This window comes from Salvelinus fontinalis, chromosome 28 (genome assembly GCF_029448725.1).
Source record: "Salvelinus fontinalis isolate EN_2023a chromosome 28, ASM2944872v1, whole genome shotgun sequence".
NCBI classification, from domain to species: Eukaryota; Metazoa; Chordata; class Actinopteri; order Salmoniformes; family Salmonidae; genus Salvelinus; species Salvelinus fontinalis.
The window spans coordinates 11848604-11873138 of record NC_074692.1 but is presented as its reverse complement, the minus strand read 5'-3'; the positions used below and the strand labels follow the sequence as shown (position 1 = coordinate 11873138).

At 42.0% G+C, this 24535-nt stretch overlaps 1 protein-coding gene across 2 annotated transcripts in view; it reads left to right on the top strand.

Moving 5' to 3' along the window:
- LOC129826168 (breakpoint cluster region protein-like) overlaps nucleotides 1–24535 on the top strand; it is a 48677-nt gene that overhangs the window by 17438 nt on the left and 6704 nt on the right. The window contains exons 2-16 of one of the 2 annotated variants that reach the window (XM_055886567.1): nucleotides 8905–9080; nucleotides 9834–9938; nucleotides 10200–10385; nucleotides 14920–15027; nucleotides 15263–15320; nucleotides 15568–15620; nucleotides 15789–15929; nucleotides 18715–18836; nucleotides 18942–19107; nucleotides 19269–19388; nucleotides 19605–19680; nucleotides 19779–19883; nucleotides 20030–20104; nucleotides 20625–20722; nucleotides 20833–20964. In XM_055886567.1, coding sequence (XP_055742542.1) covers nucleotides 8905–9080; nucleotides 9834–9938; nucleotides 10200–10385; nucleotides 14920–15027; nucleotides 15263–15320; nucleotides 15568–15620; nucleotides 15789–15929; nucleotides 18715–18836; nucleotides 18942–19107; nucleotides 19269–19388; nucleotides 19605–19680; nucleotides 19779–19883; nucleotides 20030–20104; nucleotides 20625–20722; nucleotides 20833–20964 — 1721 coding nt within the window. Of the gene's footprint in view, nucleotides 1–8901; nucleotides 9081–9833; nucleotides 9939–10199; nucleotides 10386–14919; nucleotides 15028–15262; nucleotides 15321–15567; nucleotides 15621–15788; nucleotides 15930–18714; nucleotides 18837–18941; nucleotides 19108–19268; nucleotides 19389–19604; nucleotides 19681–19778; nucleotides 19884–20029; nucleotides 20105–20624; nucleotides 20723–20832; nucleotides 20965–24535 lie in introns of both variants that reach the window. The other variant, XM_055886566.1, reaches the window with a different exon arrangement.

Genomic DNA, 24535 nt, shown 5'->3' with positions numbered 1-24535 from the left:
GTGCCTGTGGTCGGCCTCCCTCCCATTTCAACAAAGTTCTTCAGATGTGCCAGAATGTGCTGATATTTGGTTGGCTCACGCTCTGCTGATTGCCAAAACACCCAGTCAGCTTCTTCCAGGGCCGGTGTGCCCCTGCCCCTTCACAAATGCCACATTTTCAGGCCTGGTTCTTTTCAACCTGATGGGGAACGCTCAATCAGAGAGAAACCAGATGTGCTGAAGTGACGTGACTGCAGTACTGAAAGATCCACCCAGCCCAGTCCTTCCTGGGTTAGCTGTGAGGGATGTAAATACTCCTTTGGAGTAGTGCGTTTGAATTGCAACTGTTTTGTAGGCTGAGGATTAGTAAATTGGATTGTTATTGATAAACAATTGCACCATTTATAGTTTTCTATGTGTCTTTTTATATTTAGCGAGGAGAGCTCTAGAAGTCATACCCGTTTTGATGGTAAAAAGCCATTATCACACCCGTATCCTCTCTGTTAGCTGGCAGCTGTCTCCCCAGTGACCACACAATCAAGATGAAAATCCATTAGTGGAGGCAGAAAGTGGCCAAACCTCTTAACAGCATCACACATTTGGCATCTTCACTGTTTTTTAGATTTTTAAAAAGAAGTGCCATATCTCCTCTGATCTATGAACGTGCAGTCTGAGGCGACAGAGTGACTGTCATTGTGATACATGCAAAACTAAAGTTATTATTCCTGGACCATAATGTCTTAAAGGGAATACTGTATTAGCCCTGTCTGTGGAGAATTGATGAACATTCGTGGCTCATTTTTGAATTGGTGGACCCGTTTTGTTCGTTGCGTCCCACCACGGTTAGTGTGCGTCCAGATGGGTCAAGCAGGGTCTCTACAGGCTGTCACTCTGGTCACTCTCTGGACCATTCCCTCCTTAAGTTATTTCCAGAACTACCGACCAGTTCATCTTTCTTTCCATAGAAATATTTTGTATCCTCTAGCCAATGCAGTGAAGTGTGACAGTGCTTTGATGCATGCATCACACTGAGACTCTAAAAGCAACACCATTCAGCATCAACACAATCAAGCTCTCCGTCTTAATCCAAAGGAGAAAGACAATGGCCTGGAAACTATCCTTCAAGACAAGTTTATTTTTTTTAAGAGTGCATTCATATGTAAAGGATATCCTGTATTCCACTGAAACGGACTGTGTGAACCCTGCCCTGTAAGCAAGGTCACATCTGTTGTGATCAGATTGTATTTGTCACATGCACCGAATGCACAAGTGTAGACCTTACAGTGAAATGCTTCCTTACAAACCCTTAACTAACAATGCAGTTGTATAAACTGAGCAAAAAAAGGAATGTCCCTTTTTCAGGACCCTGTCCTCAAAGATAATTCGTAAAAATCCAAATAACTTCACAGATCTTCATTGTAAAGGGTTTAAACACTGTTTCCCATGCTTGTTCAGTGAACCATAAACAATGAATGAACATGCACCTGTGGAACGGCCGTTAAGACACTAACAGCTTACTGACGGTATGCAATTAAGGTCACAGTTATGGTAACTTAGGACACTAAAGAGGCCTTCCTACTGAAAAACACCAAAAGAAAGATGCCCAGGGTCCCTGCTCATCTGCGTGAACGTGCCTTAGGCATGCTGCAAGGAGGCATGAGGACTGCAGATGTGGCCATGGCCATAAATTGCATTGTCCGTACTGTGAGACGCCTAAGACAGCGCTACAGGGAGACGGGACGGACAGCTGAATGTCCGCGCAGTGGCAGACCACGTGTAACAAAACCTGCACATAATCGGTACATTCGAACATCACACCTGCGAGACAGGTACAGGATAGCAACAACAACTGCCTGGGTTACACCAGGAATGCACAATCCCTCCACCAGTGCTCAGACTGTCCGCAATAGGCTGAGGGAGGCTGGACTCAGGGCTTGTAGGCCTGTTGTAAGGCAGGTCCTCACCACACATCACAGAAACCCACCGTTGATGGACCAGACAGGACTGGCAAAAAGTACTCTTCACTGATGAGTCACGGTTTTGTCTCACCAGGGGTGATGGTCGGATTCGCGTTTATTGTCGAAGGAATGAGCGTTACACCGAGGCCTGTACTCTGGAGCAGGATCGATTTGGAGGTGGAGGGTCCGTCATGGTCTGGGGCGGTGTGTCACAGCATCATCGGAGTGAGCTTGTTATCATTGCAGGCAATCTCAACGCTGTGCGTTACAGGGAAGACATCCTCCTCCCTCATGTGGTACCCTTCCTGCAGGCTCATCCTGACATAACCCTCCAGCATGACAATGCCACCAGCCACACACAGAACGAGCAGTATGGCTGATTTCCTGCAAGACAGGAATTTCAGTGTTCTGCCATGGCCAGCGAGGAGACCGGATCTCAATCCCATTGAGCACGTCTGGGACCTGTTGGATCGGAGGGTGAGGGCTAGGTCCATTCCCCCCCAGAAATGTCTGGGGACTTTTAGGTGCCTTGGTGGAAGAGTGGGGTAACATCTCACAGCGAGAACTGACAAATCTGGTGCAGTCCATGAGGAGGAGATGCATTGCAGTACTTAATGCAGCTGGTGGCCACACCAGATCCTGACTCTTACTTTTGATTTTGACCCCCCCCCCCCCCCCCCCCCCCTTTTGTCCAGGGACACATTATTCAATTTCTGTTAGTCACATGTCTGTGGAACTTGTTCAGTTTATGTCTCAGTTGTTGAATCTTGTTATGTTCATTCAAATATTTACACATGTTAAGACATTTACACATTTACACGTAAACACAGTTTATTTTTTTGCAAAACATTAGTGTAGAAAATGGCAATACTGCAACCACACAGAGTTGGCCAAAATAACATTTACAATGCTTAAAGTTCTTGGTCGTCCACATCCATGTTAGTTAACAGCTTTAAATACATTCACTGTAAATTCTTGTCACTTACACTTACATTAGTCTCAAATCACATTTCCTAATATTGAATTGCACCCCCGTTTTGCCCACAGAACAGCCTCAATTCATTGGTGCATGGACTCTACAAAGTGTCAAGCATTCCACAGGGATGCTGGCCCATGTTGACTCCAATGCTTCCCACAGTTTTGTCAAGTTGGCTGGATGTACTTTGGATGGTGAACCATTCTTGATACACATGGGAAACTGTTGAGTGTGAAAAACCCAGCAGCGTTGCAGTTCTTGACACACTCAAACCGATGCACCTGGCACCTACTACCATACCCCGTTCAAAGGCACTTAAAAATGTTGTCTTGCCCATTCACCCTCTGAATGGCACACATACACAATCAATGTTTCAATTGTCTCAAGGCTTAAAAATCCTTCTTTAATCTGTCTCCTCCCCTTCATACACTGATTTAAAGTGGATTTAACAAGTGACATCAATAAGGGATCAAAGCGTTCACCTGGATTCACATGGTCAGTCTACAGTGTCTTCACAAAGTATTCATACCCTTTGACTTATTCCACATTTGGTTGTGTTAGAGCCTGAATTCAAAATTGATTAAATAGATTTTTCTCACCCATCTACACACAATACCCCATAATGACAAAGTGAAAACATGTTTTTAAAATTTTTTGTTAATTGATTGAAAATGAAATATACAGAAATCTCATTTACATAACTATTCACACCCCTGAGTCAATACATGTTAGAATCACCTTTAGCAGTGATTACAGCTGTGAGTCATTCTGGGTAAGTCTCTAAGAGCTTTGCACACCTGGATTGTACAATATTTGCCCATTTTATTATTTTAAAAATTCTTCAAGCTCTGTCATTGGTTGTCTAGACAACCATTTTCAGGTCTTGCCATTAGATTTTCAAGTAGATTTAAGTCTCAACTTCAACTCTGCTACTTGATAAGCAATTCCAGTGTATATTTGGCCTTGTTTTAGGCTATTGTCCTGCTGAAAGGTGGATTTATCTCACACTGTCTGGTGGAAAGTGTACTGAACCAGGTTTTCCTCAAGGATTTTGCCTATGCTTAGCTCAATTCTATTTCTTTTTTTATCCTGAAAAACTCCCCAGTCCTTATCGATTACAAGCATACCCAAAACATGATGCAGCCACCACTATGTTTGACAATATGGAGAGTGGTACTCAGTAATGTGTTGTATTGGATTTGCCCCTAACATAACACTTTGTATTCAGGACAAAAAGTTAATTGCTTTCCCACATTTTTTGCAGTATTACTTTAGTGCCTTGTTGCAAACAGGATGCATGTTTTGGAATATGTTTTTAGTCTGTACAGGCTTCATTCTTTTCACTCTGTCAATTAGGTTAGTATTGTGGAGTAATTACAATGTTGATCCATCCTCAGTTTTCTCCAATCACAGCCATCAAACTCTAACTGTTTCCAAGTCCCAATTGGCCTCATGGTGAATTACCTCAGCGGTTTCCTTCCTCTCCGACAACTGAGTTAGAATGGACACCTGTATCTTTGTAGTGACTGGGTGTAATTGATAAACTGTCCAGTGTTGTTAGTAACTTCACCATGCTCAAAGGGATATTCAATGTCTACCAATAGGTGCCCTTCTTTGAGGGGCATTGGAAAACCTCCCTGGTCTTTGTGGTTGAATCTGTGTTTGAAATTGATTGCTTGGCTGAGGGACCTTACAGATAATTGTATGTGTGGGGTACAGAGATTAGGTAGTCATTCAAAAATCATGTTATACACTATTATTGCACACAGAGTGAGCTTATGCAACATTCTATGTGACATGTGAAATTTGTTAAGCAAATTTTTACACCTGAAGATATTTAGGCTTGCCATAACAAAGGGGTTGAATTTTTGTTGAATACTTGTTGACTCAAGACATTTGAGCATTTTTTAAATTAATTTATAAACATTTCTAAAAACATAATTCCACTTTGACATTATGGGGTATTGTGTGTAGGCCAGTGACAAAACAATCTCCATTTAATAGATTTTAAATTCAGGCTGTAACACAACAAAATGTAGACAAAGTCAATACTTTCTGAAGGCATTGTATGTCATGGAAAGAGTAGGTGTTCCTAATGTTTTGTACACTCGGTATACATATGGAGTAGGTATATGTGTATATATCCTTGATGCAGGGTTAGGGCCAATTCCAGTCATTTCCAGAAATACACAAAAATTATTTTCAATTAGAAAGAATTTGAATTGGAATTGACCCCAACCCTTCTTTGGGGTGTGTGTGTCAAACCTCCTGTCATCGTTCTCCACAAAAGAGAGGTTGTCAGAGGTTTTCCGATTTTGTTTTATCTACAGGGACCGAGTGCATGGTGCCGAGGTTATGCTCTCTAGACAGGGATTTGAGAGCGTTTTAACCTGTTATGTATAGCAGGTAGCTATGTTTAGTGGCTCCCTCTGTAATTACTAACTTGTGCACTAAACAATCACCATTTCCAGATACAGGCAAAGATCTTCTAAGCCTGATGAACTTTGGTTTACTAAACACAAAGATCAGCACAGAGGCAAATTCAATAATGCTGAAAGAATCTCTAAATTCTGCAGCATTCTCTACAAAAAATCCAGATAAATGTTTTCCTCTGTTCCTCAGCTGCTACAGTACCTTCAGAAAGTATTCACACCCCTTCACATTTTGTTGTGATACAGCCTGAATTGCACAACTGTAACCCTTTTGAGGTTAGTTGAGGGGAGACTGTCAGATTCCCTCTACCACCTTCCACCCACAGTGTTTGAGAGTAAAGCCATCTTCTCAATGACTCTGTTACTGCACAGTGGAAACAGGAAAAGTGCATTTGCTCTTTGTTTGTCCCACAGAGCTGTAGCTGAGCTTCTTTGGTAAATGTTTTAAAGTGATTTAACCTGTGAAAAAGTAAAAGCATTAGACAACTTACAGGGTTGGTTCAGGGACAGCCATCCCAGAGTTGATTAGATTATATTTAATATGAATCTAATGTTATATGTGTCTGTGGGAGGCCGGGGGGGTGTTTTTGTGAAAATTTGACCCTGTGCAGAATGTCTGTTTCCGCTTTGAAGTTGATGAATTGCTCAACATTCCGGACAGACCTGCCTGGACATTTCCTTAGCAACAGGCCTTGTAGTCCGAGAACTAAGCTTGATTGAGGATCTAGCCTATTGTGAAATCCTCTTCACTCAATGTTAGGATGTTTGCCTGCTTTTTCACGCTACCATGGAAAACGAATCTGCATTTTTTTTTAAGTATGGTTATTCCAGGGCCATGTAAATAACTGTCTCTGTGTCATTTCATTAAAAAAGAACAATATTGTATTTCATATTAGTTCGTAAGTAAGAAATAACATTTTTAAGACATGTTTTATGGATGATAACATTGGATGGTCTATTATCATGATTGAGTCATATTGACAAAGTTGTTGTGAAGGTGAGGAGGGGTGTGGCTGTCGTAAAAATGTTTTGCGTTTTTGACAAATCAACTGTACTATTTGTTCAGGCTCTGGTGTGGTCCCATCTTGATTACTGTCTGGTAATATGGTGTAGTGCAGCAAAGACAGACATAGCAAAGCTGCAGCTGGCTCAAAACAGAGTGGTACGCCTTGCCCTGAAATGCACATACAGAGCTATGTGTCTTTCCTGCTTGGGGGTTGATGAGAGAGTAACTGCTTCTCTTCTCGTTTTTATGAGAAGTATTACTGTGATGAAAATTCCAGTTTTGTCTGCATAATCAAATAACATTCAGCTCAGACACCCAAACATACCCCACAAGACATGCCACCAGGGGTCTCTTTACAGTCCCCAAGTCCAAAATGAATTCACAGCAAAGCACAGTATTATACAGAGCCATGATCACATTGAACTCCCTTCCATCTCCTATTACTCAAGCAAACAGCAAAAAGATGGATTGAACAACATCTCATGGAACGGCGAGGACTGTGAGGAGGCACACACAGACACACACTAACAAGCACATCATTTTTGTTGTTGTATTGTTTGTATATGGTTGTATTTTAAATCTATATGACTGTCCTTGTCTATCAGTGTTTTGTTACTTGTCATGTTTGGTGTTTTTTGTGGACCCCAGGAAGAGTAGCTTCTGCAAAAGCTAATGGGGATCCAAATAAACAGATAAATATGCCAATTTTACTGAAATTTATTTTTGTCTGAATGATGGGTTAGTATGTGTCCATTGACAGTGATTTCCAGGCATCTGTATCTGTGTGAGAGGAAGTGTTTTTCACCCATTGTCACTGCTGTTGTATAATCTGACAGACACACAGTGTGGCCTTTCACATTGGCTTCCCCCATATTCCCCTGGCCTGTCATGCCCTGCAGTGGCCTGCTCCTCCAGAGTAAACACAGTGGTTTCTCTCTGCAGGGCGCAGTGTGTTTGTTCAGGCTGCCATTGTATCTGGGTGTCACATTGTCAGACTGACTCGGCCAGGCCCCAGACACTTCACAGGGCTGGGTTTGTTCTGCCCGCCATGCTTCCGGATTCCTTTTTCCTGTTTTCTAGTAGAGGTGAGCTAGTTATCTCTGTGTATCCTCTTCTGAAAATACAGTAGGTTCTGTCAGTGTCCTGCTTTTTCAACACTGAGGCCTTACAGACAAACAAACCACAGCTTGTTTCTCCCACACAGAAACTGCCAAAAATGATATACATTGTGGGTGAGTCAAGGTATCAATAACGGGGATTGAGCACTACTTTATGCAATTCTAGATGAGTAATCTACACAACAGCAGCTATAACACCAAAATAGACCACTGTTGCATTCTGTCTGCATTCACTTCCTCCCAGAATGTCCACTTTTGCTGTGATTATGAATAAGAGGGGGTGTTTCTGGTCGGTTGCCAACACTTATGAACCAAAAAGAATAGGAAGAGCTAAGATTAGTCCTCCCTCTGTCTGCTCTACAAACGGAGAGGTCTACTGTAGCCTTCGCCACTTCCCTACACCTTGGATGTATTCACTCAGAAGGAACTAGAAACACCACACAGCCACAATTAGACATGGTGGAGAAGGAAGGAGAGGAGAAGAGATAATAATGGGCGGACAAAGTCCCATTGACCCAATTATCTGTTCCACAGGTTACTGGTTTGATTCTGACCACTGAGTGATCAATAAGAAGGGATTCCTATTTGATTGCTTTGATACTAGTCTGTTCACTTCCTAGAGTTTTTTCTGTTGTTGTTGCTTTTTGAAATCCATTGAGTTGATATGTAAATAAAGAATTACTATGGTTAAGCCCCTGTCCAGTTGAACTACTGGCATGTCTGTACAGTTACAGTAGTTTGTGTAGCCTACTCAGAGTAGAGGGATTGACATGAATGATTCTCCGAACCACACAAGGGAGTCAGTATTTTCGCTGCAGTTCTCCTGGTTTATCCTCTGCTGTGGAACTGTCCCTGACTGTGTGTCTGGCACAGTCTCTGTGGTAGATTTGGCAGAGCTGCACACTGCTTGCTGAAGGTCAGAGGGGATTTGAAGCACAGAGACATGGACTGTATTGGAATAGAGCGTATTGGAATAGAGCACACTAGAGGTTGAATGAAACAGCTGTATTTTCAGCCTGTGGGCCATTTTATAAATATGTTTAATATACAGTAGCTTCTAGATAATACCATTTGCTATACAGATGAATAACTTTTTTAAGCCCTTGTGTTTGTATGATGTGAAACCTATTGTGGTTATTTTTGTGTTTGCATAATGTTCTCTTCTCAACAAAGGATTATGACTAGAATGTTTGAGAGGGTGATAAATGGTCAACCCTTCCTAACTTCCTTCCACTGTCTGTTCAGTGGCATTAGTGGTGTTTTTGGATGAGAAGAGCACTTTTCTTGCCTGTGAAGTGATGTGGTCAATGAGAGAGAGATTCCCACTGTGCCACTGCCTGAAATGCCTTGCTGCCATGAAAATAGTTATTGAAACATATATATTTTCAAATCCCTCACCTAACCCCATTCCACCTGTGTGTCATTATCCCAGAAGCCCCCTACAGTGGAACCCCTCCTTCCTATGGATATCTGGAGCAGGCAGAGGAGCACCAGCAGCACCATGACCTCCAGACGTTCAGCACCTCGCCCTCCTCCTCACCTCGCCTCCGCTCCAAGAGCCGCAGCAGCCGGGACACACACTCATCTGGCTCCCTGGAGTTCACCTTGTCGGTAATGTTATCACCAGTCCTACTGCCACACGCTTCATCTCCTACATTTTAAAGCGCCGGTCTCGGATTTTCCATTCAGTGCAGCAATCTGTTAATGCTCCCGTCCTCTAGCACTGCTTCCACCTTTCTAAGTGTGCCCTGGGCTCTGCGTGTATTTAATAGAGAGGTGTTCTGCTCTTTCCAACCACACTTTCACTCACCCTATAAATCTCAACCACCCTTACTGTACTGTACCTAGCCAATCTCCGGTGTCCCCTGGGTCGTCATCCTCTGATGTGCTCCACTCTGATCTTCAAAGGTTAAATTCGTTGGGGGGGGGGGGGGGGGGGGGGGGCTCTCTTGTGCCCCCCTTCGTGTTCAGGCTGTGGAGTTGTCAGAGCTATTAATTCCTGCTCTGCTCTCTATGCACGAGAGCCATATCGACAGACTGTCAGAAACCTAACTGACTGATGCCTTTGACCCATCTAGAACTACAGGTCTCATCCTAGGCTAGATAAACAATTGTTTCTCTACACAATACAATGGATCTTTGACCCTGGCCTCTGCTCTCTACATCTCCCACAGGGTTTCATTGAATGTGTTGGGTTCCCTAGAGAGGACGGTCTCCTTGAACAACCACAGGGATTTGGGAAGATCTGCTCCGGTTCGATTTAGAATCCCAAGATGAGCCTGATAGAAGTGAAAACCCTGTCGGTCGGTCTGTCTCTCTCTCTCTCTAATTCACTGGGTCTCTCTCTCTCTCATTCTCACACAGACAGAGCTGGATCAGGAGAAAGAGTTGGAGATGCGGAAATGGGTTCTGTCAGGGATCTTAGCCAGTGAGGAGATGTATCTCAGCCACCTGGGGGCTATCTTACTGGTGAGAGACTGAGGACTTTGAGCTGTGCTGCTGCTGTTAAATCCTAGGCCTTGAGTAATCACTCAACTAATTGAATATGGCATACCTCACTATTAAACATGTTGGATAGACACACAGAGACCCATCCGTGTGTGTACACACACACACACACACACACACACACACACACACACACACACACACACACACACACACACACACACACACACACACACACACACACACACACAGTAATGCTTTGTCTTGCATTGATTGTCCCAGCCCATGAAGCCTCTGAGGGCAGCGGCCACCACCTCTCAGCCAATGCTGACCATCCAGCAGATAGAGACCATCTTCTTCAAGGTGACAGAGCTCCATGAGATCCACAAGGACTTCTACGATGCCCTGCTACCCAGAGTTCAGGACTGGAGCCACAACCAGTGTGTGGGCGATCTCTTCCAGAAACTGGTGAGCAATATTATTGTTGTGTAAAGGCCTAGTAAATGCTGTTGTGTTTTTTTGTGTGTTCTCCGGGGGCTTCTGTACTCCAAAAACATGAGAATAAACTTCCCCAGCCGTAAACAGCATTGTGCTCTGAGTAAGCTGATATGTCTCCAGTCTAGGGCTGTTACGGTGACTGTATGAACGCCATACTGGCAGTCACGAGTCATGACCGAAGTCAAATTCCATGTGACTAGGCTTCTCCAAAACGGCACTCTGATGCCACTGATGGTTGTATCCTACCAAACTTGTTAATGGCCAGTCACTAATGGCCTGGTACTCAGGGCTCTATTGTTCCTCTAATCACTCTGACATCCATGCAAATACAATCAGGAATCTAGTCATGAGAGCCCTGGCTTTTAGAGTTTAAGCAGAATAGGATCACCTGTTGGCAGTGAGAGACAGCTCCTCAAAGCTGCTTGTTGCATGGAATCAAAGGTGTTCCTGTAAGCCCATGTTGCGCAACATTCTTATAGGCTATCCTGTGCAATTGCGTGGGAAAACATAGTTTTGATGGCCTCTAGTTTTGATGGCCTCTATTAAAAAGAGGATCCCGTCAGCTTTCTATATGCTAGGCCTACTATATCTATTTCTCAACTTTCCTAATATTAAGCACATTGCTTCGCTTTACAACCGAAGTAGCCTACCTAGCTGGCATGAAAATGAACCGCGGGGAAAGTGTCATCCTCCATTCACTATTCCACTACATATAGATTTAAAAAAATTCTCCCCCTGCCCCTGTTCCAGCAGGTGCTTGATAATGTTCCATTCTAAATAAAAGATAATTCCACACATATTTTATCTAGTATATGTAAAGACAAGATTAAATTGAGAGTAGTCTGATGGGTGAGAATATTATCAGTTGTGAATGATGCCCAGCGTGTGCAGTCTAGGCAAGAAACGGCGCATGCATTTCTTTTGCATGCAAAGTGTCCCGTAGCCTACGGAGCCCGTATCCTACAGAGCCTAGAGAAACATCTGTTCTTAGAAAGCCCAGTAATTTCGCAATCGCGTGTGAAAACAGAGTTTAGACTAGCCACAATTTAAAAGAGGATACCAACTTTCTTGTGCTGCTATATTTATTGCTAAATTCTTAAAATGTAAGCATATTCATCCACTTTACAACCGGTGTAGCCTACCTGGCACATACAGTACCAGTCAAAAGTTTGGACACACCTACTCTTTCCAGGGTTTGTCTTTATTTGACTGTTTTCTACATTGTAAAATAATAGTGAAGACATCTCAACTATGAAATAACACACATGGAATCATGTAGTAATGCAAAAAGTGTTAAACAAATCAAAATATATTTGAGATTCATCAAAGTTCCCACCCTTTGTCTTGATGACAGCTTTGCACACTCTTGGCATTCTCTCAACCAATTGTTTGATTGGTGAGAACATTATCAAGTCCTTGTCAAATTGTGAATGAGAGCCTGATGAAGTGTGTGCAGCCTGCGCAAGAAACAGTGCAGGTCTCATGCCTTTTCATGCAACCTTTTTCAAATCAACATTAATCGCATCATGCAGCCTTAGAATGTATTAAAAAACAAAACATATAGTGTATCACAACTAAAGTTGCATAAATAATTCTAAATTAAGCATATAGGAGGACCTGTTTCAAATGATCACTTTGTTAAAAACTCAACACAGAATAGCCGCATGTTCGCACTTCCTCGGAAATGGTTTGGGGAAAAATATCCTTTAAATTTTATTCAGCTTATATAAAATAATATCAAATAATGCCACAGGAATTCTAAGCAAATCTTGTCTGCTGAATGAACTAGTGTAGTACACAGCCATATGGCATAGCCAGATCAGAGCATAACATAATGGAGACTCATAATATGCTATTCTGTTCTAATGAAATAGGCTACATTTTCTTTGTATCATAATGTTTCTTTAGACCTGCCTAAAATAAAACATGTATTTATTGTGATAGTGTAGGCTATATTAAATGTATTTATTGTGATAGTGTAGGCTATATTAAATGTATTTATTGTGATAGTGTAGGCTATATTAAATGTATTTATTGTGATAGTGTAGGCTATATTAAATGTATTTATTGTGATAGTGTAGGCTATATTACATGTATTTATTGTGATAGTGTAGGCTATATTAAATGTATTTATTGTGATAGTGTAGGCTATATTAAATGTATTTATTGTGATAGTGTAGGCTATATTACATGTATTTATTGTGATAGTGTAGGCTATATTACATGTATTTATTGTGATAGTGTAGGCTATATTAAATGTATTTATTGTGATAGTGTAGGCTATATTACATGTATTTATTGTGATAGTGTAGGCTATATTAAATGTATTTATTGTGATAGTGTAGGCTATATTACATGTATTTATTGTGATAGTGTAGGCTATATTAAATGTATTTATTGTGATAGTGTAGGCTATATTAAATGTATTTATTGTGATAGTGTAGGCTATATTACATGTATTTATTGTGATAGTGTAGGCTATATTACATGTATTTATTGTGATAGTGTAGGCTATATTAAATGTATTTATTGTGATAGTGTAGGCTATATTACATGTATTTATTGTGATAGTGTAGGCTATATTAAATGTATTTATTGTAATAGTGTAGGCTATATTAAATGTATTTATTGTAATAGTGTAGGCTATATTACATGTATTTATTGTGATAGTGTAGGCTATATTACATGTATTTATTGTGATAGTGTAGGCTATATTACATGTATTTATTGTGATAGTGTAGGCTATATTACATGTATTTATTGTGATAGTGTAGGCTATATTACATGTATTTATTGTGATAGTGTAGGCTATATTACATGTATTTATTGTGATAGTGTAGGCTATATTACATGTATTTATTGTGATAGTGTAGGCTATATTAAATGTATTTATTGTGATAGTGTAGGCTATATTACATGTATTTATTGTGATAGTGTAGGCTATATTACATGTATTTATTGTGATAGTGTAGGCTATATTACATGTATTTATTGTGATAGTGTAGGCTATATTACATGTATTTATTGTGATAGTGTAGGCTATATTACATGTATTTATTGTGATAGTGTAGGCTATATTACATGTATTTATTGTGATAGTGTAGGCTATATTAAATGTATTTATTGTGATAGTGTAGGCTATATTAAATGTATTTATTGTGATAGTGTAGGCTATATTACATGTATTTATTGTGATAGTGTAGGCTATATTACATGTATTTATTGTGATAGTGTAGGCTATATTACATGTATTTATTGTGATAGTGTAGGCTATATTACATGTATTTATTGTGATAGTGTAGGCTATATTACATGTATTTATTGTGATAGTGTAGGCTATATTACATGTATTTATTGTGATAGTGTAGGCTATATTACATGTATTTATTGTGATAGTGTAGGCTATATTACATGTATTTATTGTGATAGTGTAGGCTATATTACATGTATTTATTGTGATAGTGTAGGCTATATTACATGTATTTATTGTGATAGTGTAGGCTATATTACATGTATTTATTGTGATAGTGTAGGCTATATTACATGTATTTATTGTGATAGTGTAGGCTATATTACATGTATTTATTGTGATAGTGTAGGCTATATTAAATGTATTTATTGTGATAGTGTAGGCTATATTAAATGTATTTATTGTGATAGTGTAGGCTATATTACATGTATTTATTGTGATAGTGTAGGCTATATTAAATGTATTTATTGTGATAGTGTAGGCTATATTAAATGTATTTATTGTGATAGTGTAGGCTATATTAAATGTATTTATTAGACTATTTCAAATGTACATGTTCCAAAGGTCTGCATCAGTAGCTTGTCGACAATGTGTGGAAGCCTGGAGATGCTCAGCGTGTTTATGTTCATTAACGGTCAATTACCATCAGACCGGCAGTTGTTTGCATGACAGTTATCGGCTGATAAATTGTCGTGACCGACACAGCCCTAATCCAGTCACAGTCGTCACCTTTAGACAAAATGCATCATAACTCCCCTGTAAACTTCACTTGATCATTTTAATAATACTGAAGGAAGAGGAAGAGATTTAAGGAGTAAAACGTGGGAGTTAGACTGGCTGTAATGTGCAGTGGATGCTGGCTCCACATGTGAGTAGACTGCCTGGAGACATCTCCCGCACAGATAAAAGCCTGGCTTTACCACATGACAGCCAGTAAAGCAGGGCAAAACACTGAGGCTCCTGACTGCGAAGAGCTGCCTCGGTGTGACGATGGAGAAAAAGGAGACACATGAAACAAAAGCACACAGACGCACAAAACGGATAACTTGTTTAAGACTGATAGGATGCATGTTATTTTTATTTTTGAAATGCTGTGTCTATTAAACTGCCATATCTCATCTGATCCCTATATGCAGCACATTGAGACGGGAGAAAATAACAGAACTAGTATGACGAGTGGAATCATGAATCAACAGCAGGTTAACTACCACATGCTACATCTTATCTACTCTCTATTGTCTCTCTCCACTAAAGGCTAGCCAGCTGGGGGTGTACAGGGCCTTTGTGGATAACTACAAGGTTGCTGTGGAGACGGCAGACAAGTGCTGCCAGGCCAACGTACAGTTTGCTGAAATATGTGAGGTAGGTATTGCACCACACACAGCAGGATAGGAGGGGGGGCTATTTGGGAAGTGGTGACTGGGCATTCTTAACACTCCTCACTGTGACCATTATGGTGAGCTTTTACATGGGTGATGTTTCTGTTAGAACACATGCTGTTGTTATGGCTAATGAAATTGTGTTACTGTGCTGTGTTGAAATGATGTTGTTCTTGGACAGACTTGTAATACTTTCTCAATTCCTGTTGTGGTCTCAGAATCTTAAGGTCAGAAGTTCCAAGGAATGCAAAGACCAGGCCAAAAATTCACTGGAAAGTAAGTGCGATTTTAATTATTTTGTACTATTCCGGGTCAAATGAACTAAACCTTACATTTTAAATATCAATAGTTCAAGACAATGAATAATTCAACCCTGTAGTTAATTGAATTCATTTCAGTAACAGTGGTACATGCTTAAGCATATTGAATTTGACCCTCAGCCTCAATATGTCCTATGCTGTTAGTTCTGCTTTTCCTTGTCCTGCCTTGGGCCTTATGCACTTTATGAACCTTTCCCCCTCAGCTCTGCTTTACAAACCAGTGGACAGAGTCACCCGCAGCACCCTGGTTCTGCATGTAAGTCAAATTAACACACTGGAGATTTTTCCCCTTTGGTCCTGAATTTTAGATTTTCTTTTACATGGAAACAATGCCTCTTCACATCCATTAGAAGAAGTCATCATAATTGAATTTAGATGAATCCCCCCTCTCTCGCTCTCTTCTTTCTCTCTCTCCCTCTCTCAGGACCTGTTAAAACACACCCCCTCCAGCCACCCAGACTATCCACTGCTGCAGGATGCCCTGAGAATCTCCCAGAACTTCCTCTCCAGCATCAATGAGGAGATCACCCCACGCAGGCAGTCCATGACAGTGAAGAAGGGAGAGGTCAGTCAGTGTAAAAGGCTGCGACATCACAAGGTGACATGCTGTGTGTCTGCATCTCTCCACGGATGAGCTTTTACCTATGGCTTCATGACCTAATGAGAACATGTTTTCTTTCCAAACTAGATTTACATCGTGCATTCACTCACTCAATGTGTTTACACTTGCTATTATGGTTAGATTGAATGCAGTACAGCTTGTAGATGTATTTCTGACACAAAGTCTGGAATAGAGAAAGAGGTATTAAGTTGGAGGGGTACAGTTCCCTCCATAGACATAGGCTGGTTGTTTTCACTGCCAAGGACACATCCAGTGGTTTGACAAGTAGGCACATAGAAGCACAGAGTAGAGGTCTTCTCGGGTCCAAAAAGTTGGACCTGGACCCAAACAGACACGCATATTTTTTTTAAAGGGGGATCCGGACCTGAGAACAGTCAAACCCGACAACCGACCTAGACTCAACCCGTACTCTAACAGGTCAGGGTCTAGACCGGACCCGGGTTACTTTCTTTTTTTAATCAGTCAAGTTGCTTTTCTGGTTAACGAATGGGTCTTTAAATGTTGGCTAGGCTTTCTATAAGTAAATAAATTCACCTTATTAGCGTAAAATACATATGCTATGCAGAGCTGTGGTTGGGTCTACTCGGGTCTATCAGCTGTAGTTACATAGACCTGATGACAATCAAACAGGACCCGACCCGGACCTGAGGGAAAAGTTTGAATTTTGGACCTGGACCCACTCTTTGGGTTTTGGTGGATCCGTGAAGACCTCTAGCACGGAGTCCGACAGTCAGACTCGGACCTGTGACTCTCTGGCCCTCCCTTATATTGCTTTCCTATTTGGCTTCATTTCTTTCTGCCACTTTGATGTCACATTGCAAATTCCCGTCAACAGAATAGTGTCCTATTACACAGCTTGTTTCAAGATAAGGAATCATCAACACCAGTTCATACATTAAGCATCTAAGACTTACTGTAAATTAGCCAATCAGTGCTTCTCAGTTCCTGAAAAAGTAGTATAAACATTTAAAAGCCATGAGAACATTGTGTCTGGAAACTCTAATAAAACTGAGTTGTTAGTCAGATTCCTGCTGAGTCATCTCTGTGTGTCTGGTTTATTAGTGGAGGAAGTGGAGCGTAGAGGAAGCTCATGATAAAGTAGTATAAACCGGGAGGGCAACGGTCTCCACGGTTCTGACCAGGAAAGCCCATCGCACCGCCTACATCCCTGTCCTGGTTCCCCCACTCCCATCCTCCGGTCCCAGTCTCTGAAGTCTGTTTCCCAGAAATGACCTGTAAGCACGTCTTATCAGGCATCTGTCCACCCTTCCGCGTGGACGCACGCACTGGTTACCCTCACTCCATCACCCCTGCTGAACTTCCTATATTATTACTGGAAACCTGCCCCACTATGACCATCAAACATCTTATCATAAGTGAACGTGAGACTGGAACAAATATTACTGCTCTTTTGTAGTATTCCACAATTCATAGGCCGGTATATGCTAAAAACAAAATAAATGTAGTACTTGTGACTAGCTAAAAGTATATACTTACTGTGGTGATTGAAATCAAGGGTTCATTTTAGTTGGGCCTCTCTTTCCAATTATCTCAAAATGGAGGATGACTATGTCAGAAAGTAACCAATGTCAATAATGTGACCATGAATCCATTAAGGACCCTCCCTAGTGGAGTTTTCCTTGTTTTTGCTGAAATGTGGTTAGGATGGGTTGGTCTCATGTGGGTACTTTAAATATAAGTAGCTTTTAGCCCGAAGTGTATAAGGTCAGTATAAACAGTACATGCATCCACAGCCACGCTCTGGCCAAAGGAACGGCAGATTTCACTGCAGCACTCGCCAACCGCCAACTGGAATGGCCAGTCAGGCAGGATTATAGGAAGTTCCGAGGAGTATACTACAAAGCAGGGTCAAGGATTTAGTCAGCTAACTTCCCCAAATGTTCTGAAATAACTTCTTTTTTTCTTTTTGGGGGAAATGGTCATGGTCTAATTGACTCAACAACCTAAAACGTATCAGAAAACCAACAGTTATTTCTGGTTGTTTATCAAAGTTAGCTGGCTAACTATAATGGATCCTGCTTTGTAGTATACCCCTCTGGAATTAGGATCTATTCCTGTAAACACAGGCTCTTTGATAACAAAGCCACTGATTAACTTAACGGCCCTTAATTTACACGTTTTACAACCAGGTCTCAACTTTGCTTGAAGACAAAGATTTTCGGAGGTTCTGTTCTTTCCTTGTGACAAGAAGAGAATATACTCATCCCAGCAGACACTAGAAGTTTGTTATTTTGCAGAACCAACAGACTGTCAGCTCAGATCATTGCTTAAGAATTATGTTACTGTTCAGTGCAAGTAGTCATTTTGGAGATTCTTCTCCTGAGTCCTGTCGAGAGCCAATCATGCCACATTCATCAGATCGTAGTTCCACTTTGAGGCCATAATGACATGTTGTTGTGTGATGGTGAACTTAGGGTACATCAATTGCTCTATCATTTAATCTCTACCGTAGGATGACATTGATATTGAATCCTTATTCTTAATGTGAAAAATTATTCTGGCTTGTAGTTTGGTGTGTTTTGCCGACTGGCATAAGCACCAGGAAACATCCCCTAGGTCTAGAACCCTCATGATCAAGAGAGAGTCATTGTAAAAAGCAACTTGACAGGGAAATTACTGGAAACGGCTTTTCACTCTGTGGCGGTATGGTAACAAATTCTAGCAAATATATATATATATATGTGTGATTCACTGTTTGCCCCTGTAGAACCGTCAGCTGTTGAGGGACTGCTTCATGGTGGAACTGGTGGAGGGATCTAGAAAGCTACGCCACGTCTTCCTCTTCACAGACTTACTACTATGTGCCAAGCTGAAGAAACAGACTGCAGGGTGAGTGTAGCTTTACTGATGGACTAGATGGTTTGTGTACTATCTTATGTCTGTGTGGTGTTCCTTACCTGTGTGTTGTTTGATCATTTGTGTGTTTATCTCCAGGAAAGGCCAGCAGTATGACTGTAAGTGGTACATTCCGCTGTCAGACCTCACCTTCCAGACCATCGAGGACTCTGAGGCAACCCCCATCCCCCAGGTCCAGGAAGAGGAGATTGACGCCATGAAGATCAGGATCTCACAGATCAAGAACGAGATACAGAGAGAAAAGGTGACCGCAGACGTCAGAAAGGGAGAAAATCACTTTGTTTGAGTAATATTGGAACCCTTGACCAGATGGTGGCTTCATAAGAGGAGCCAGCAATGACAGAAGCCGTGCGTTGATACAGCAACAAGTGTCTGAGTGCTGTTCTTCTGTATGTGTATGTGCAGAGAACCACTAAAGGAGGGAAAGCAATAGAGCGTTTTAAGAAGAAACTGTTGGAGCAGGAGTCTCTGCTGCTGCTTATGTCCCCCAGCATGGCTTTCAGAGTGGCCAACAGGAACGGCAAGGTGAGCCAGCCACGGACTGTTTTCTCTCTCTCTCTCTCTGCACCTATGGTCCTGCAAGGTCATATCTAACTACACACCCTACTGTTTGTACTGTGAAATATTTTGGTCTAGGATCTGGTGCCCCCTACAGGTGTAGAGATGTGGTACAGCATTTCCAACGGGTCTATTGTGTTATACAGCAGAGGGCTACATGTTTCTGAGCTCTGTCTGTTTCAGGGCTTCACATTCCTGATCTCCTCTGATTATGAGCGTGCGGAGTGGAGGGAGATCATCCGCGAGCAACAGAAGAAGTGTGAGTGTTCTCTGCAACATAAGCTATGGTTGCTACAATCCCATGACTCAGCTGATGGTAGCTGTCATTCTCTCGCTAAACTCCATTTTCTCCTGCAGGTTTCAAAAGCTTCTCTCTGACCTCCCTGGAGCTGCAGATGCTCACCAACTCATGTGTGAAGCTTCAGACGGTCCATAATATACCAATGACCATGAATAAAGAAGGTAGGCCATTGACACGAAACTGATACAGTATTAGTAAGAATGGAAGGCTGTTCAGTAATGTAACTTATAGTGATAATAAGAGAGGGAGTTGTTTATTAATATTGTTTTTGATTAAACAACTCCTGACTTCACTCTCCTCTCTTTAGAAGACGAATCCTCTGGACTCTATGGTTTTCTGAATGTCATTGTTCATTCTGCATCAGGACTCAAACAGAGTTTGAGTAAGTGGCTCAGCTTATGTTTTCCATATTGTTGGTGTCCTACCCTGATTCCCATGAATGGAGTATTGCCAAGGCCGACCTTCCAATCCGCTGTCAGTCCCCTCCAGTCCGGTTGTCCCCTGCCAGTCAGCAGGCATTCCCATGTGGAGCAGCTGCTGACGTAAAGTCAGAACTCACAGGATTAATGAGGAACACTGTGCTCCAGCCATGGTCGGTCTGGATGGAAAACCCCTGTCGTTTCACACTTTGTCCTAAATACAGTCAGGCGTACAGCTCACATGCATACAGTATCTCTTATCTTATACAAAATCTGACCTGTTAATCCAAATGTATTCTTCCTCTGGACGGGAACTATTTCCCTTAAAACGTAACAGATTGAGGGCATGGCAAGTTCCATTGTGGAGATTGTCAGAAAGTATGGTTTAACAGTGTAGCGTAAAGTACATACAGGACAGTCCTACTGTGATTCAGTAGCTAAGTATCCCTATTAGCCATGGTAACTGGCTCTTCTTCCACACAGATCTCTACTGCACTCTGGAGGTGGATTCCTTTGGCTACTTTGTGAACAAAGCCAAGACACGTGTGTACAGAGACTCCACAGAACCCAACTGGAATGAGGTGAGGATGCCATGTGTCCGTTAGCACTCAGAACACAACTTCCTGGTGTCTATTATTCAGCCTGATCTGCTAGATTGTCTCTTACCTGGTTTTGCCCGGTTTCCCTGCAGGAGTTTGAGATTGAGCTGGAGGGATCTCAGACTCTGAGGTTGCTGTGTTATGAGAAGTGCTACAACAAAGCCAAGCAAAACAAGGAGGACGGAGAGAACACTGACAGGATCATGGCCAAAGGACAGATACAGGTATGGAGTGAGGGTATGAAGCACATTTTGTGTTGCCTGTCACACCAGGCTACAGTGGCAACAGTGACATAGGTTAAGGAAATAATAGGTGCTTTAGTTTATTAGGATCCCCATAAGCTACTACACATGCAGCAGCTACTCATCCTGGGGTCCACATACAATGTACAAATACATGACAAAGTACAGAACAGTTATAGACCATAACAACATAAGATATTACATACAATTCACACAAAAAAAGTTCAATAAAGGAAAGACACCAACAATACTATTTACACACTTCATATATACATATTCTTATATGAATATACAGTATATATTGGTGTCATAGGTGGTGAAAATTACATATATTGTATGCCATCCCCAATAGCTGCGATGTTGCAGGTAATCCCACCATGTGTGTTTCCGTGGTGCGGAAAAGGGCTGTGGGGTCGCTGCTGGGCCACCTCAGCCTGACTGGTGATAGGGTGGTGTTAGTGTGACAGAGGGGGGATTACAGTTGGGAAGGGAAACGGGCAGACCAAATGTAGCCCCTGACACAGATCCAACCAATGGCAGTGGAAGGGGGAGACAGAGAGCGATCCTTCTTGGTCTAGTTAGTGAAGGGTTAACATTGGATGTTTATTGAATAGGCAATCTATGTGTTGTCTCTTTTGGATAATCCACAGCCAACGTGGTCCGTCACATCCATTAAGTTGGGCGTGATGACCCTCTGGCCTGGGTCTGATCTGTTTGTGGAATTTTAGAAAAGAGCTGATTGGAGAGGCAGTCTGAACGTTGTGTGTGCATGTGTTCCCAAATGTTTGGGGATTACAAAGAGACAGATCAGATGCGGGAGGGTTTGGTTGAGAGGAAAAAGGGGCAGGTGAAGTCAGGAGGAGCCAGGGTCACTAGAACCTAAACAGATCTACCAACCGGTGATCCATGAGGACGCTGTAGGAAGCTACCTGTGTAAACCTGGGGCTGTATACCCACCCTGCAGTCCTCATAACCTCTGAGCAGCTGCCAGCGTGTGGCCATAGTCAGGGGAGGAGGGGATTCTCAGGAGTTAATCCACAGATCCATCTAGGAACTGGGACAACAGGGAGGCAGCGTGGTCGTGGGGCTGCCTTTGTTCCCATTGTTTTTTTTCATCTGGTGTGCAAGGATTGATGGCATGACAGGGTTAAGAAGTTGATGACACACCCAGACATTTTCCGGGGGACTACTGGACCATTAAAGGACTATAGGAGTCTCTGGATTCTTTGAGACAATACAATATTTTCTGGACTGCTGCCTTGTTTTGTTTGTCCCATTGTTTTGAACAGTACAATAGCTAGTGAAAGTAGAGAGTGAGATACTGAGTCTTAAGTAGAAGAGTATGGGTGAGACCTGTGATGAAGAGCTGATACTGGATCAGACTAGCAGTCAGTTCACCAGCAGCTGTTCTCTGGAGGATGAGGGGGACACAGGTCCCAGGAAGCCCCCAGGCACAGGAGCACGGCTGTGGGGCAGGGTCCGCAGCACTCTGCTCAGACAGAAGGTAAAGACAGCACAAATAGGAGAGAGAATGAGCTATATTTCTTATCATGGATGGTCTGTGCTTCGGAACAGAGAGGGTATTGTATATTTTTTCATATCCTTCATTGTACAGTCGCTAGTGAAAGTCTACACACCCCTTGCACAGTTGTCACATTTTGCAGCCTTTAATCAAATTAAAACCAAAAAGAGATTAAATTGATACATCCCCCCTACCGATCCACACAACCTACTTTACATATTCGAAGGGATTTAATACTTGGTGGGAGAACCTCCAGCAGCCATTACTGCTGTGAATCATTGTGAATAAGATTCCACCAGCTTTGCACAACTCTTAGGGCAACATATATCCATTGTTAGTCAACATTGCTCAAGCCGTGTACATTTTATTGGGAACCATTGATGTACATCAATATTCAAACCATGTCTACTTTTCAAGCCGATTTAAGTCAGGACGGAGGCTGGACCACTCAGGAACTCTCCACAACTTGGAAAGCCATTCAGGTGCGTCTTTGGCAGAAAATGTGTGCAATTGTTCCTCTAAAAAATCTATCCCAGGGTTAGGTATTCAGGTGACAGAGGCAGGTTTCCCGGTAACTTTTTACCTAGGCTTTGCCCCTGTCATATTTATTTTGCTCCTGACAAACTCCCCGGTCCCTGCCGGTGGCAAGTATACCAATAACATGATGCTGCCACCACAATACTTGAAAATACATAAGGTTCCCCTCTGTGTTGTGATGGTATTGGATTTGATCTAAACCTGAAGATTTCATTTAGGCCCTGAAATGCATGTATTTGGTGTTGATTTTCTGTATTTTCAAGTATTGTGGTGACAGCATCATGTCATGGGTATGCTTGTTACCAGCAGGGAGGAAAACCTGCCTCAAACTTCTGAATAGCTAACCCTGGGATTTTTCTTTTTCAGCGGGACAATAACACTAATTTTAATGCCAAAGACACACCAGAATGGCTTTCAAAGTGGTGTTGAGTGGTCCAGTCTCAGTCTTGACTTAAATCAGCTTGAAAGTCACAGACAATGTTTTAATATTCCTATACATCAATGATTCCCAACAAAATTGACTGAGCTATAGCAATTGACAAAAACAATGCACATATGTTGCCCTAAGAGTTGTGCAAAGTTGGTAGAATATTATTCTGCCAGAGGTGCGTCCACTAAGTTTTTACTTTGGGGTGTGAAGTCATACTCAATCAAAACATGTTTGTTTTTTAATTAATTTGGAAAATGTTCTACAATTCTATAACTTGAAAATGTGAAGTACAATGTGTAGATCAATAGGAAGAAAATCTAATTTAATCCCTTTTTAGATTTCATTTTAAGCCAGACAAATGTGACAACTGTACAAGGGGTGTGTAGACTTTCACTAGGCACTGTATATCATTTACATTTCAGTAATTTAGCAGACACTCTTATCCAGAGTGACTTACAGTTAGTGCATTCATCTTAAGATAGCTAGGTGGGACAACTACATATCACAGGCATAAAGTAACATTTTCCTCAAAGTAGCTATCAGTCAAGTTTGAGGTGAGGACTCTGCTGTCCTAGCTTCAAGGGGAAGCTGGTTCCTTCATTGGGGTGCCAGGACAGAGAAGAGCTTGGACTGGACTGAACTACCCTCCAGTAGGGGTGCGAGGGCCAAGAAGAGACCTGAGGTGTCAGAACGGAGTGCTCGGGTTGGGGTGTAGGGTTTGAGCAGAGCATGAAGGTAGGGAGGGGCAGTTCCTATTTCTGTTCCGTAGTTAAGCACCATCGTCTTGTAGTGGATACAAGCTTCGACTGAAAGCCAATGGAGTGTGTGGCTGAGCGGGGTGACATGAGTGAACTTGGGAAGGTTGATAACCAGGCAGGCTGCAGCGTTCTTGATAAGTTGCAGGGGTTTGATGGCACAAGGGGGGAGCCCAGCCAACAGCGAGTTGTAGTAGTCCAGACGGCAGAGGACAAGTGCCTGGATTAGGACCTGCGCCTCTTCCTGTCTGAGGTAGGGTCATACTCTACGGATATTGTAGAGCATGAACCTGCAGGAGCGAGTCATTG